Raw genomic sequence first — 16,005 nt, 5'->3', positions numbered from 1 at the left:
GGGCCTGATGAAGGGTTTCGGCCCGAAACGTTGTCACTACCTCCTCCCATAGGTGCTGAGTTCTGCCAGCACTTTGTGTTTTTATTCTCTTATTAATAAGATGCTTTCACCCCCGGAACTGCCACGCACTGAATTTTTTACACATTATACTCTATAAACTCTAGAGACTGGAGTGCATGAAAATCCCAGGAGTTCAGCAGTTTCTCAGATTCTCATACCACCCCATCTGGCATTACCAATCATTCCACAGTCAAAGTCACTTAGATCACATTCCTTCCCCATTCTGATGTTTGGTCTGAACAACAACCGAACCTCTTGATCATGTCCGCATGCTTTTATGCACTGAGTTGCTGCCACATGATTGATTAGATATTTGCATTAATGAGCAGTTGTACTGATGTAATTAATATAGTGGTCACTGGGTGCATGTACAATATACTTAAAGTGCGGTGTGGTGGTGAAGTTCTTCTCATCCATTAAGACTAACTGGAGATGCTTCAGGGAGTTGTCAGGAATGTAATGGACGATGGCCAGACCACCCTTCACTTGTCCATTTTCATAAACATCACTTGAATACGTGAAGTAAACACTTGTCACTGGACTCAGTTGAGCAATTCATTTTACCTAATTAAACTTTACATCTGTGTACAATGATCTTTTCTGAAAATGTATTTAAATTAGAAACACAGATGATGGTAGTCTTGAGAATGCCTAAACCAAAATGATTCATTACATCTGAACATTTTCTGCTTCAGATAGAGCAAAATTCTTTCAACTCTCTTTATTCCTCTGTTTAAATCTTGAGATTTTTTTTGGTAACAACCTGGAAGAATTTTGTCCATGATGGTTTGTTGAGAATTCGCGAGACCATAAAATATAGGAGCAGAATCGGGCCATTTGGCCCATCGAGTCTGCTCCGCCATTTCATCGTGGCTGATCCACTTTCTCCTCAGCCCCAATCCCATGCCTTCTCTCCGTATCCCTTCATGCCCTGACCAAGAGTCTATCAACCTCTGCCTTAAATACACATAAAGACTTGGCCTCCACAGCTGTCTGTGGGAACAAATTCCACAGATCCACCGCGGTCTAGCTGAAGAAATTCCTCCTCATCTCCATTCTAAAAGGATGTCCCTCTACCCTGAGGCTGTGTCCTCTGGTCCTAGACTCTCCCATCATAGGAAACATCCTCTCCACATCCACTCTATCAAGGCCTTTCAATATTCAGTAGGTTTCAATGAGGTCACCCCTCATTCTTCTGAATTCTAGTGAATGCAGGCCATAAAATGCTCTTTGTATGTCAAAAGATACTTCAATTCTGTGCACATTATGACTAAATACAACAATATAAACAAGCTCCCAGCATGTCAATCTCTGTAGCGTGAGCAGAGTAGAATACAGTGACTTACCAAAATGGGGAATCCTGTCAAAAAGTCATAGATAAAGACAATCCCACTGATCAGATAAGTTATCTGTAGAGAGGTTTTTAATGGTTCAGAGCCATCAATTGACGATCTCCTGTTACCCTGGGCATCTTCCACCACAATTGTGGGTACATTGAATTTGTTTTTGTTGACATTATTCCCAGCTTGAATGGTGAACGTCTGAAAGAGGGCAATGCCAATGCATACCACGCCCATCACCACACTCCCGCTGATCAGTAATAGGAAGCAAACCCCGAAACCGAGGCCTATCTCCGTGACGATGAAACGGCAGTCCTTGGCGTAGAAGCGCTCTGTGGTGTCATGCCAGCCCACGGCAGGCAAGGTAGACAGAATGAACGATACCATCCAGATCCCCATCACCGTGTGTACAGCTTGCTTCTTTGTGTTGCTCAACCTGGAACACAGTTTACAAACACATTACAAATCTGTTCTGATTATAATTGCAAGTAAACTATGATTTAAAAATGCACCTTTCTTTCATATTACTGTGAGTAGTATTTAATTATTTGGTTTGGGGTGAATTGCCTTGTTTAATAACATACTCCAAGGCTTGTAGAGTGTGAGGTAATGGCAAAAGTGATTACTTTAATGTAACAGTAACATTAAAAGCAGGAATGAGTGAGCTATTGAAGAGATCAGTGACCAGCAATTTTCACAGCCAAAGTCAGAAAGATGGCAGCTCAAGTGCTCTACTTGGAATCTCACTGGAATCAAAACGATTACAACAGCGTTGAAGACCTTTCAGCCTGTTGTGTCTGTGCTGTCAAGAGAGTGTTTTAATCATTGGGCTCATAACATTGGGTATCATGGCTCTTCAAGTCCAGCTCCATCAAACAAGAGGGGAAATAAGTCACCCTCAATCCCCAGGGGCAGCCCAAGAAACAGCACATAATTAAATTGTGATAAAACTTCCATCTTTGCTTCCTTTGTGAATAGCAAGTTCTAAACTTCTACCAGAACCAAGGCGAAAAATTTATCCTCATCTCCCACCTACTCTTTGTACCAATGACTTTAAATCTATGTAAACACAAGAGACTCTGCAGATGCTGGAAATCCAGAGTAACACGCACAAAATGCTGGAGGGAAGTCAGCAGGTAGCATCTGTGGAGAGGAATAAGGTCTTGATCAAGGGTCTCAGCCAAAATCGTTGACTCTTTATTTCTCTGCCTGACCTGCTGCGTTCCACAAGCATTTTGTGTGTTACTTTAAATTTATGTAGCCTGGATTGACTCCTCTGCAAGAAAAAATACATTCCTTCCTTATCACGGCATTTTTGCTTCTCACAGTATCTTTCATTTGGGACATTCCTCTGGTCTACAAAAATCAATCCTGGCGTATCCAATATTTTCTTATATCTGAAATTTTCCCAGTCCCGTAAATCTCCGCTGTACCCTCTCCAGTGAAATTGCATCTTTTGTCCAGACACGGATCTGATTCCTGCATAACCTCTTTGCCCTTATATTCTGTGCTTTGCCAATGAAAAGCTGCAGTTGGCAACTTATCTAAGAGAAGGAAAACTCTGATCTCAAACCTTCGCAGCCTTGCAGCTATACCGACTCACGGGGAAGGCTTTGAGGGTAAACGCCAAGAAAAAAATCCAGAGCTGGAGTCCCTAAGGCAATCGTATGTTGAGTTCGGCATTGACCGGTAACTCCTGCGACGCTGCTGGTGCCAAAATGTATCAGTCCCTGCTGTTCCTTTGGCCTCAACAGATGCATGGAGAGGGGGAGCTTGCTACTGGGCAACAGCTTGCTCTGCATATCGTACTGCACAAGCTTGCATATCTAGACAGCTAGGACTCAACATCCATGGTCGACCCTGACCGATGGAGGCCAACGAAACGAAGCATTTAGAATGCATTTTAAACCACCTTATCCATCCTTCTATTTAGACCATAAGACCAGAAGACATGGGAGCAGAGTTAGGCCATTCAGCCAATTGAGTCTTGTTACGTACCCCGTAACTGGGTCCCTTACCAGCAAAGATAGAGAGGTCCGTTGAAGTCCGATGGTACTATTTTTAACAGTATTTATTGATAAAAATACACAAAAATAATATCAATGCAAACACACAGATAATATACGTCGACAATACTAAATCTACAAGCGCAGGTATAATAATAATCATCAATAAGAAATAGCTCTATCGTTGTCTAGGGGATAATGTATTGTCTGATGGGAATATAAAAGTCACTTCAGTTCATTCAGGCTGCAGCTTTTGGTTGGAGAGAGAGACGGATTTTTAGAACTTGCCCGTTTTCCTTTTTATGATGTCGATCCTTCGAAATGTCGTCGGTGGTGATCTCTTCTTTAGCTAAGCCGTCTTCCATGGTAAGGCCTCAATCCTGGGCAACGGGAAAGGACACACGTGGGCCTCCACCGGCTGTCGCTATTAAACGCTGTCACGGGATTTCCAGCGTTTCTCCTGGTGCGTCTAAAGGGGTTGTTCCCCAGACCCTCTTTTATCCTTACTCACGGGGTCTCAGATGTCAATCAGGTCGGGATGATGCAATCCCTCAACCAACCCCCTCTGATCATTCCCTGAGGGCTTGCATGAAGTACAGTACTCAATACATAATTCTGTCTCCAAGAGACAATGGCCGTTATCCGTGGCTTTGTATCGCGGAGGCCAGGACACATTCCAAACGTCTCTCTCTCTCATTTCCTGGGTCTCCTGACCTGAATTAATAGCGATCTTGCGATTCTCAAAAGGGAGGGGGCTACTTTGTACCCTTCGGCCCCTCAGAGTTGGGGCGCAGGCGTAACAGTCTGCTCCACCATTCCATCATAGACGATTGATTTTCTCTTCTCCCTATAATATTTGATGCTCTTACTAATCAGGAATCTGTCAACCTCAGCTTTAAATATTCCCAATGATTTCACCTCCCCAGCCATCTCTGACAATTAATTCCATTGTTTCATAACCCTCTAGCTAAAGAAATTCCTCCTCTTCTATAAGCATGTGCCTTTCTGCATCTCCTCAAATGCCCTCACACCACAATCCTCTGGATGAAATTTCATTTGTCTCATTTTTGTCCAAATTGGTAGTCCTAAAGCATTCCTCCTTGCTGCCAACGATTCGGCCAATTTGTACGCCTACCACAAACTTCTTTTATCACACGTCCCAAGTCATGAATACCTGCTACAAAAAGCAATAGGTCAAGTACATGAGCCTAGTATAACCCCACAGGTAACAGGCTTCCAGTCGTAACAGTGTGCATCAAGTTTGCCTTTCCGTCATACAACCAAGACAATTTTGAATCTAATTTGTTACTCTTACATGCATCTCATGGCGTTTTACAATTTTGGACATCTTTCATGAGGAACCCTGTCAAAACTTTACTAACGTCCGCATACTAATCAAATCCTCCTTGGTACAACCTCAAGATGCTCATTCCAGGAAATCTGAAATAAAAGTTGTGGAAAATACTCAGCAGGGTCAGTCCTTGGAGAAAGAAACGGGAGGTCATTTCAAGCTGATGATCTTTCATCAGAATCTTCAAATAAAGTATTATTAGCCTGAAACATTGGCTCTCCTTCTCTCTCCAGCCTGACCCGCTGAGTGTTTACTCCAGGCTATGTCTGGCTCTGCAGTCAGGGTAGGAACATCCATGAGAGACAGTGGACATGTTCACACCCAACAAAGAGCACATTGGGTTAATTTTCAAGTCTGCCAAGTGTTTGGTGATTCTAATCGTGGCAGATATCCACACTGTATGCATATGAAGTGCATTAGGCTATTTTGATCCCTACAACTGGATGGTCTACTAACACACAGTTTTTGGGCAGATTTATGAGGGAAGGTCACACAGTGGAAGAGGGGCAAGATGAAACAGTATGTGGGCAAGGGGTTATCGCCTTCAGGAAAGACATACAGTAAATTAGTCAGTGAACGGCAAGACGCTGTGATTGAAAAAATGCAAGCAGATTTGCCACCTTCAATTTGTACACATTTCCGAAAGTCACAAGATCTCCGTCGTCTCTCCAATGACCTGGCATTATCAGCCTCCATCCTCCATATCAAGATAGATAAAGATTAACTCAATTTGTACATCAAAACATACAGTAAAATGCATTGCTTGCTTCACATCAAATTAGCAAGAATTCTGGCACCAACAGAGCACGCCCACAATCTACTAACCCTAATTGTACGTCTTTGAAAAGTGGGAGAAATGGGAGCACCTGGAAGGAAGCCATTTGGTCTCGGGTAGAATGTACCAACTCCGTACAGAAAGTGGAAGGAATCAAACCCCAATCTTAGAGCTGGTGCTGGGAAGCGATTGCACTAACCACTACGCTGCAATGCCACCCTAATTAATAGAGTGAATGGTATTGAAAGAATGAAAAGCACACTTTGTTTTGACAACATCCAGGATTATTCTTCTCCTGAATGTTGGCTCACAGTGGTGCCCCGAAGGTTAAATCTGCCTCACTTTGGAAACTCCAGTACTATCCCGAAGGATTAGAGATGCTAAAACAACATCAGACATTCAGAGCTAAAAATAACTGAAGGAGAAGCAAGCACAAAATGAGGATCATTTGCAGCCGTTATGTTTAAACATCGACTTAAATCGCCATTTGCATGCGTGCTGGACAGAACTCCGCTGCCTACACGTGCAGTATTGTAGTACTATCTCTGCAGAAACTGCACACAATTCAGAGTAACGCTTCCAGAGCAAAAAGCATACATTTCTATTTTGCTCACAAAGTGGTAACATGTTGTAAATATTTTTATTTTCAATATCTTACGGCAAAGAGCGTTTCGGAACCAGTTGTAACCATGGGCCGACTAAGCCTCTGAAGATACATTCAGTTTTAAAACAAATTTGCTGCCTGTAAGGAGTTTGTACGTTCATCCCCGCGACTGCGTGGGTTCCCTCCGGGTGCTCCGGTTTCCTCCCACAGTCAAAAGACGTACTAGTAGGGTCAAATCGGGGAAAATCGCTGGGAGGCACGGCTGGGTCTCAATAAATAAAGTGTATTCTTGCATTTTGGTCAGCTGAATACAGGAATGTAGCATGGGATATACCCCAAAGGGGTCAGCAATAAGGCATTGGATTTTCAACCAGTTACTTATTATCGTCTCTAAATTTTGGCTTCCGTTATTCACTCTTGCATTGCTCAGCTGCTTCCGAGAAGAGGGTAATGGCCCTTCTCCTGAACCGCCTGTTCCCACTGATGAGGCGATCTGACTCAACTAAACAGCTCGACGGCCAGTTCCCAGCTTTGTCGGGAGTGAACCATTTTAGTGCCCAGTGTTGTGCATCACAGGATGCTCTCGCTGAAGGACATCAGTGATACCGCTTGGGGCTTTACTGATACCAGATTTTTATTTCCAAATTTTTTAAATGATCACGTTACTACAATCATTAATGCCAAAAGCAAACAGTTGGCTGCTATATATCTCTCAATGTGCATTGACATGATCAATACCCGGTCTATGTATTAACCAATGGTAGTAATGCATATTCTCAGTGGCCACAGTAGTAGCCACACCTGTACACCTGCTCATTAATGAAAATATCTCTAATCAGTCAATCATGTGGCAGCAACTCAATGCATAAAAGCACGCAGACATGGTCAAGTGGTTCAGTGGTTGTTCAGACCAAACATTAGAGTAGGGAGGAAATGTGATCTGAGAGACTTTGACCATGGAATGATTGCTGCCGGCAGACAGTATGGTTTGAGTATCTTAGAAACTGTTGATCTCCTGTGATTTTCATGCACAAGTCTCTCATTTACTGAAAATCGTGTGAGAAACAAAAACACCCAGTGAGCAGCAGTTCTGTGGGCGAAAATGCCTTGTTGATGAGAGAGGGCAGAGGAGAATGCCCAGGCTGGTTCAGGCTGACAGGGAGGCAACAGTAGCTCAAAAGATGGTGATATCTGAGGGAGACTTCCACTGGACAAGAGAACACATCGGTCAGTTTTAAGTCTGCAATGTGCCATTGGAAAAGAGCTGAATTCAGCCATACAGATTACAGATATTCTTATCCACAAACCAACCGCCTGGTTGCTATGGAAATAGGCTACATCCACATAACAGCTGCATTTATTTAAAGCACAAAACAATATCTAAAATACAGGTTACTCCCCATCTGGAATTAAATACTATCTTTGAGAGTATTTTAGCAAACAGAATGAACAGACTGAGATAGACAGCACTGAACAAGGACATTACATACTTTTGTTTTTCATTCTTTTCAGAACACCTACCCTACCTGCTTCTCACTCCAGCTTTAACATCTACCTACCCTCATTGGCCACTATATTCAGTACACCTGCTCGTTAATACAGCAATCCAATCAGCCAATCATGTGGCAGCAACTCAATGCATAAACGCATGGTCAAGAAGTTCAGTTATTTGTTCAGACCAAACACCAGAATAGAGATCTCAGTGACTTTGACTGTGGAATGAATGTTGGTGCCAGACAGGGTGGTTTGAGTATCTCAGAAATCTCCTGGGATTTTCACACACAGCAGTCTCTAGAGTTTACAGAGAATGGTGCGAGGAACAAAAAGCATTCAGAGAGCAACATGTTGTTCTCTGAGTGAAAATACCTTATTAATGAGAGAGGATTAAGGAGAAGAGCTAGACTGGTTCAAGCTGCCAGGAAGGCAACAGTAACTCAAATAACCATGTTAGAACAGTGGTGTGCAGAAGAGCATCTCTGAATGCACAACACGTCGAACCTTGAAAGAGATTAGCTACTGCAGCAGACGACCACAAACATACACTCAGTGGCCACTTTCTTCGATACAGGAGGTTCCAAATAAAGTAGCAACTGATTGTATAGTGCAGCCTGCCAGCTCAGAATGTTACCCAATAGATGCCAGTCTTGATTCTCTTGTAGGACTCAGACACAGAGATATAAGGATGCCTGACTAAAGTAACTCCAGATGTTAGTGCACAAAAAAATCAAGTAGACGTGTTACCAACATCGCGGTGAGAGTGCGAGAGAGTGCGAGAGAGAGAGAGTGAGAGAGAGTGAGAGAGAGAGAGAGAAAGAGAGAGGTAGGTAGGTAGGTGTTGGGGTGAACCGTAGTTTTTAATGGACTCTAGATCATGGTGTTGGGGAGCTTTGCTCCTGCTTTCATGGTGGGCAGTGGGGGCTGATGCTACTGCTTGTGCCTGGGGTGGCTTTGGAGTTCTAACATGTTCTGACATTTACCTTTTGGGATTATTTTTTGGTTTCTTAGATGTAAGAATTTCAGGTTGTGGACTGCATACGTTCAGTGATATTAAATTGAACCATTGAACATCTGAGATAGGGTAATGTTGGTTGACTAGGGTTTGAGAAACTGAATATTATATTTCCATTTTGAGAAATCTTAGGAAACAGTAGACATGAATGAAAGTATCTTGGGAAAAAAAAACAAACACAAGCAGCTGTCTGCCTGGGTGCATTCCATCTAAGTCTTCCTCCCACTAGTGATTGTGAAAGAATCTTTGTTCCCATCTCAGCTTATAAAAGATAGGTGACCCAGTCCCAAACCCTTAGCTCCTCTATTGTTATAAATGATGGAATACATCTTCTTGAATCCTTCACATTTATGCAGGCACTGTCTCAAGTAGAAACATAAGTGGGTCGTTCAACCTTGAGTGTATATAGGTTATGAGGGAGGTTAGTCATCGATGATTAATTTGGAATGTGCAGATATCTAATACAAAATCACAAGGACAAAGTACCTAACACAGCAGTTTTGCAGATGCTGGAAATCTTGAGCAACACACTCAAAATGCTCGACAAATTCAGCAGGTTGGGCAGCATCTATGGAGGGGGACGAGGGGAAACTGAACTCATTTCAATCCAACTTCTCATTACCATTCCAACATGCCTGACTATGGTCTCCTCTAATGCCACAATGACATCACACTCAAATTGGAGGAGCAACACTTCATTTTTCATCTGGTTGTCCTCCAATCTGATGTCATGAACATCGATTTCCTTAAGATCCAGTAATTTCTCTCCCCCCCCCCCCCCAACTCCCTTCTCTCTTTTTCCATTCCCATCTCTGGTTCCCCCTCTCACCTGTTCCTTCCTCACCTGCCCATTTCCTTCAATTAATGCCCCTCCCTTTTCTTCCATGGTCCACTGTCCTCTCCTATTAGCTTCCTTCCTTTTCAACCACTTGGACTTCCACATATGATCTTCTTATTTTGGCTTCTGCCCCTTCCCTTTCTAATCCTGACAAAGGGTCTCGGCCCAAAAAGTCAACTCTTTATTCCCTTCCATGGATGCTGCCCGACCTGCTGAGTTCCTCCAGGAGTTTGTAAGTTTGATGGGATTCAGATGCCCGAGGGATTAAAGAGTATGTGTGTACCAGAAAGACATATTTTCCCCAGGGAAATCTCCTTCCCACAATTCCTAAACTGACACCCTTGGGTCTGAGCCTACAGATTATTGACATAAAGTCTGCATTTTAATTTAATGCCCAAGTCAAGTAATGACTTGCACTCAATTTACTGCTAACATCAGGTGGGGAGTGGGGTGCACTCCTCCCCAGGAGGAGGTTGCCATGACAATATGGTAAGACGGAATTCATCGAAGCCACTTTCCCAGTAAGTACTGAACTGAGTTCTATCCCAGTAATGTCCCGCCCCCTTACCTGTAATTGACAGGCCAGCGCACCATCCACATGCGGTGGTAAGACAGGGAGGTCACAGAGAAGCAGGTCACCAGGGTCAGTGTGTAAAATGTGGAGACGAACACTTTGCACAGCCCCTCATTCCATTCGTAGTCCGAGTGTTGCCTCCGGAGCTGGATGACGGAGTACATGGTGATAGGGATGGCAACGTTAAGAATGTGCGTCCCGGCCAAAGTGCAGATGAGGAACTCCAGCGGTTTCCATTTCTTCTGCTTGGCGCTGATGCTCAGGATTCCCCAGGCGTTGGCCAGCAGAGACACCCCCGAACAGATCAGCCACGCCAACGCATTGCTGTACAAGCTCTGCTCGTCCGTGTTCTCACTCATGGTCGACCGTGGAGCTCCCATTGCCTGGGACCTGGAGCAGACTGAGTGCAGGGGCACAGGTCAGAAGAGGCATTCTAGAACTAAACCAGTTCCGGTGTGAGGAGGGACAGCGGGGCCTCCCGCCACTTCATGGCACACAGTCGATACATCATCACCACCTGCACAGCAGAAGAAAGGAGCACTGAGGTGACAGGTTATCAACAACAGGTTTAAGGGGCAAACACAGTACATCACCACTCCCACACCCCCAACACCAATCCCACACCCAGTACAACACCACTCCCACACCCCCAACACCGCTCCCACACCCCCAACACCAATCCCACACCCAGTACATCACCACTCCCACACCCCCAACACCAATCCCACACCCAGTACATCACCACTCCCACACCCCCAACACCAATCCCACACCCAGTACACCACCACTCCCACACCCCCAACACCAATCCCACACCCAGTACATCACCGCTCCCACACCCCCAACACCAATCCCACACCCAGTACATCACCGCTCCCACACCCCCAACACCAATCCCACACCCAGTACATCACCACTCCCACACCCCCAACACCAATACCACACCCAGTACACCACCACTCCCACATCCCCAACACCCCCACACCCCCAACACCAATACCACACCCAGTACATCACCACTCCCACATCCCCAACACCCCCAACACCAATCCCACACCCAGTACAACACCACTCCCACACCCCCAACACCGCTCCCACACCCCCAACACCACACACATAGTACAACACCACTCCCACACCCCCAACACCAATCCCACACCCAGTACATCACCACTCCCACACCCCCAACACCAATCCCACACCCCGTACATCACCACTCCCACACCCCCAACACCAATACCACACCCAGTACATCACCACTCCCACACCCCCAACACCCCCACACCCCCAACACCAATCCCACACCCAGTACATCACCACTCCCACACCCCCAACACCAATCCCACACCCAGTACATCACCACTCCCACACCCCCAACACCAATCCCACACCCAGTACATCACCACTCCCACATCCCCAACACCCCCACACCCCCAACACCAATCCCACACCCAGTACAACACCACTCCCACACCCCCAACACCAATCCCACACCCAGTACATCACCACTCCCACACCCCCAACACCAATCCCACACCCAGTACATCACCGCTCCCACACCCCCAACACCAATCCCACACCCAGTACATCACCACTCCCACACCCCCAACACCAATACCACACCCAGTACATCACCACTCCCACACCCCCAACACCCCCACACCCCCAACACCAATCCCACACCCAGTACATCACCACTCCCACACCCCCAACACCAATCCCACACCCAGTACATCACCACTCCCACACCCCCAACACCAATCCCACACCCAGTACATCACCACTCCCACATCCCCAACACCCCCACACCCCCAACACCAATCCCACACCCAGTACAACACCACTCCCACACCCCCAACACCAATCCCACAACCAGTACATCACCACTCCCACACCCCCAACACCAATACCACACCCCCAACACCAATCCCACACCCAGTACATCACCACTCCCACACCCCCAACACCAATCCCACAACCAGTACATCACCACTCCCACACCCAGTACATCACCGCTCCCACACCCCCAACACCAATACCACACCCAGTACATCACCACTCCCACACCCAGTACATCACCGCTCCCACACCCCCAACACCAATACCACACCCAGTACATCACCACTCCCACACCCCCACACACAGTACATCACCACTCCCACAACCCCAACACCAATACCACACCCAGTACACCACCGCTCCCACACCCCCAACACCAATCCCACACCCAGTACATCACCACTCCCACACCCCCAACACCAATCCCACACCCAGTACATCACCACTCCCACACCCCCAACACCAATCCCACACCCAGTACATCACCACTCCCACACCCCCAACACCAATCCCACACACAGTACATCACCGCTCCCACACCCCCAACACCACCACACACAGTACATCACCACTCCCACACCCCCAACACCAATACCACACCCAGTACATCACCACTCCCACACCCCCAACACCATCATACACAGTACAACACCACTCCCACACCCAGTACATCACCGCTCCCACACCCCCAACACCAATCCCACACCCAGTACACCACTCCCACACCCCCAACACCCCCACACCCCCAACACCAATCCCACACCCAGTACACCACCACTCCCACACCCCCAACACCCCCAACACCAATCCCACACCCAGTACACCGCTCCCACACCCCCAACACCAATCCCACACCCAGTACACCACTCCCACACCCCCAACACCCCCACACCCCCAACACCAATCCCACACCCAGTACACCACCACTCCCACACCCCCAACACCCCCAACACCAATCCCACACCCAGTACACCACTCCCACACCCCCAACACCACCACACACAATACAACATCACTCCCACACCCCCAAAACCACTCCCACACCCCCAACACCACCACACATAGAACACCACTCCCACACCCCCAACACCAATCCCACACCCAGTACACCACTCCCACACCCCGAACACCACCACACACAATACAACATCGCTCACACACCCCCAAAACCACTCCCACACCCCCACCACCACACACAGTAGAACACCAATCCCACACCCCCAACACCACCACATACAATACAACATCACTCCCACACCCCCAACACCACCACACACAATACAACATCACTCACACACCCCCAACACTACCACACACAGTACAACACCACTCCCATACCCCCAACACCAATCCCACACCCCCAACACCACTACACACAATACAACATCACTCCCACACCCCCAACACCAATCCCACACCAATCCCACACCCAGTACAACACTCCCACACCCCCAACACCACCACACACAACACCACTCCCACACCCCCAACACCAATCCCACACCCAGTACACCACTCCCACACCCAGTACACCACTCCCACACCCCCAACACCAATCCCACACCCCCAACACCAATCCCACACCCCAACACCACCACACACAATACAACACCACTCCCACACCCCCAACACCAATCCCACACCCAGTACACCACTCCCACACCCCCAACACCACCACACACATCACTCCCACACCCCCAACACCACCACAACCAATACAACACCACTCCAGAAAGCCAATATCACACTCAGCACAGCCATCCAACCCCAATGCCACACACTGAAATCCCTCTCTGACCCCTCAACACCATTATCACAGCTACCAATATCAGTCTGATAATTCAGCACCAAACCTCACTGACACCCCAATACCACTCCCACACTCAACAATCCCACTTTGATACCCCAACACCACTCTCACACACACTAACCCCGCTCTGACACCCCAACACCACTCTCACACACACTAACCCTGCTCTGACACCCCAATACCACTCTCACACACACTAACCCCGCTCTGACACCCCAACACCACTCTCACACACACCTCACTGTGACATCCCAGTGCCACTCCCTCATACACCAACCCCCAAAATCACTTCCACGCACAGCCACCCTGCTCTGACACTGCTACAACACTCCTGCAGGCGACACATCAAACCCCAGCATATTATCACAGCGCTTACCTGTTTCAGTGATAGAACGCTCTCATCCTCTTCACATATCTGATCTAGTGAGGGGAGGAAACAAATTAATATCAGTGAACCAGCAAGAGACACCCAGAGACACAGGGCAGCAGCAGGCAGCTGAAGGCAGAGCTTCTGACTTATCCTGAATGAAAACCATAGTCATAAAGTGAAGGGGTACACCAGTCACGTCTGGACCTTGGGCTCACCTGTGATATTCCTTCAATATTAGACTCTCTGGTTAAGGAATTAGCCTCTCCGTTTGAAATTCTCTTACCCTGTAACACTGCCAGTTGCACAGGGTGTCTCACTCAATCTCCGGCAGTTTGTGTTAAAGATAAAACATCAATGCAGCCTGGTGCCCGCAGTGAGCGTTTCCATGGTCACGTATGTGCTAAGGGTTATGCAAAACAAAGGAATACATCCAGACTTAACTTCCTCGACCAGTAGGTACCCTGATTCCCACCTTTTCCTTGTGTAAAACACACATACACACACAAAATGCTGGAGGAATTCAGCTGTCAGTCAGGATCTATGTTCATAGTGACACCCTTCATCAGGACTGGTGAGGAAGATGAAAGAAGCCAGTACAGGAAGGTGGGGAGGGGAGGGGAAGGTGTACCAGCATGCGATAGGTAAAGCCAAGTGAGGGGGAAAGCAGGCGAGTGAGGGAGGGGAGAAAAAAGTGAGAAACTACCTCAATTTTTTTTTTACTGTTTTTATCCACCAACAGTTCCAGTTTTTCATACATTAGTAAATTTAGTAAAGAAACATATGGAACTTAGAACGTTACAACATAATGCAGGCCCCTCGTCCCATGATGCTGCGTCAAACTTCTCACCTACTCCAAGATCAATCTAACCCTTCCCTCCTGCATCGTCCTCCAATTTGCATTCATCCATGTGCCTCTCTAAGGGTTTGTTAAAAGCCCCTAATGTATCTGCCTCTACCACCACCCCTTCTGACAATCCACCTACACTTTCATAGAACATAGAACAATACAGCAAAGTACTGGCCATTCGGCCCACAATGTTGTGCCGACCCTTAAACCCTGCCTCCCATATAACCCTCCACCTTAAATTCCATAGAACATAACTTTCCTCCAATCACCGTAAAATTATGTCCCTTCATAAAATGAGGGTGCATAATTTGCTCAAAAGTATATCAATTGATTACAAATCAGCCCTTCTAATTATCTTCCTGAATTATCCTTCATTACGTATTCTCATACATCAACCAAATGCATTTATATTGCACCTCTCAAACAACAACAAATTGCATTCATTTAGCACCGTCCACAACCTCAGGATATTCCAATATGTATGGTCATTGAAGTGTGTTTTGTACTGTATCATCAGCCACTCAATTCACAGCAAGATCCCTCCAACATTACAAAGATAATGATTGAATAAGCTCGACTAGAAGCCAGGAAAGAACAGGTGAAATTTATCCTGCTTTTCTTCCAAATGGCGCCGTACCCACTTGAGGCAAAGGTTCAAAATCTGATCAAAGGGATGGCACTTCTAGTGCAGTTTTGGTTCTCCACGAAATGACAATTTGGATGTTGAAACTCTGGTTTCATAAGCTTGGCTGGTAGGGAAAAAAGCACCCTTGGCAAAGTGAGAAACCAATGTGATAAGAAATGGTTTTATCAATATGGTTGAGGGATAATACACTCGGTGACCACTTTTATTAGATACAGCAGGAATGTTTGTGGTTTTCTGCTGCTATAGCCCATTCACTTTGAGGTTTGATGTGTCGTACATTCAGATATGCTCTTCGGCACATCACTGTTGGAAAACGTGGCCATTCTTCTCTGATCTCTCTCATTCGGAAGGCATTTTCACCCATAGAACTGCCATTCACTGGATGTTTTTCACACAATTCTCTGTAAACTCTAAACTCCAGAGCCTGTTGTATGTG

At 46.6% G+C, this 16,005-nt stretch overlaps 1 protein-coding gene across 5 annotated transcripts in view; it reads right to left on the bottom strand.

The window, feature by feature from the left end:
• gpr153 (G protein-coupled receptor 153) overlaps positions 1-16,005 on the bottom strand; it is a 107,257-nt gene that overhangs the window by 42,028 nt on the left and 49,224 nt on the right. For 3 of the 5 annotated variants that reach the window (XM_073032132.1, XM_073032131.1, XM_073032136.1), the window contains 3 exons: positions 14,083-14,126; positions 10,052-10,574; positions 1,407-1,836 (listed from right to left, as the gene is read on the bottom strand). In XM_073032132.1, coding sequence (XP_072888233.1) covers positions 1,407-1,836; positions 10,052-10,437 — 816 coding nt within the window. In that variant the 5' untranslated portion in view covers positions 10,438-10,574; positions 14,083-14,126. Of the gene's footprint in view, positions 1-1,406; positions 1,837-10,051; positions 10,575-14,082; positions 14,127-14,291; positions 14,311-14,359; positions 14,417-16,005 lie in introns of those variants that run through there. The other 2 variants (XM_073032134.1, XM_073032135.1) reach the window with 2 other exon arrangements.

This window comes from Hemitrygon akajei, chromosome 29, assembly GCF_048418815.1.
Source record: "Hemitrygon akajei chromosome 29, sHemAka1.3, whole genome shotgun sequence".
Lineage (NCBI taxonomy): Eukaryota > Metazoa > Chordata > Chondrichthyes > Myliobatiformes > Dasyatidae > Hemitrygon > Hemitrygon akajei.
The sequence above is the reverse complement of the archived record's forward strand: the minus strand, read 5'-3'. Positions and strand labels throughout refer to the sequence as shown.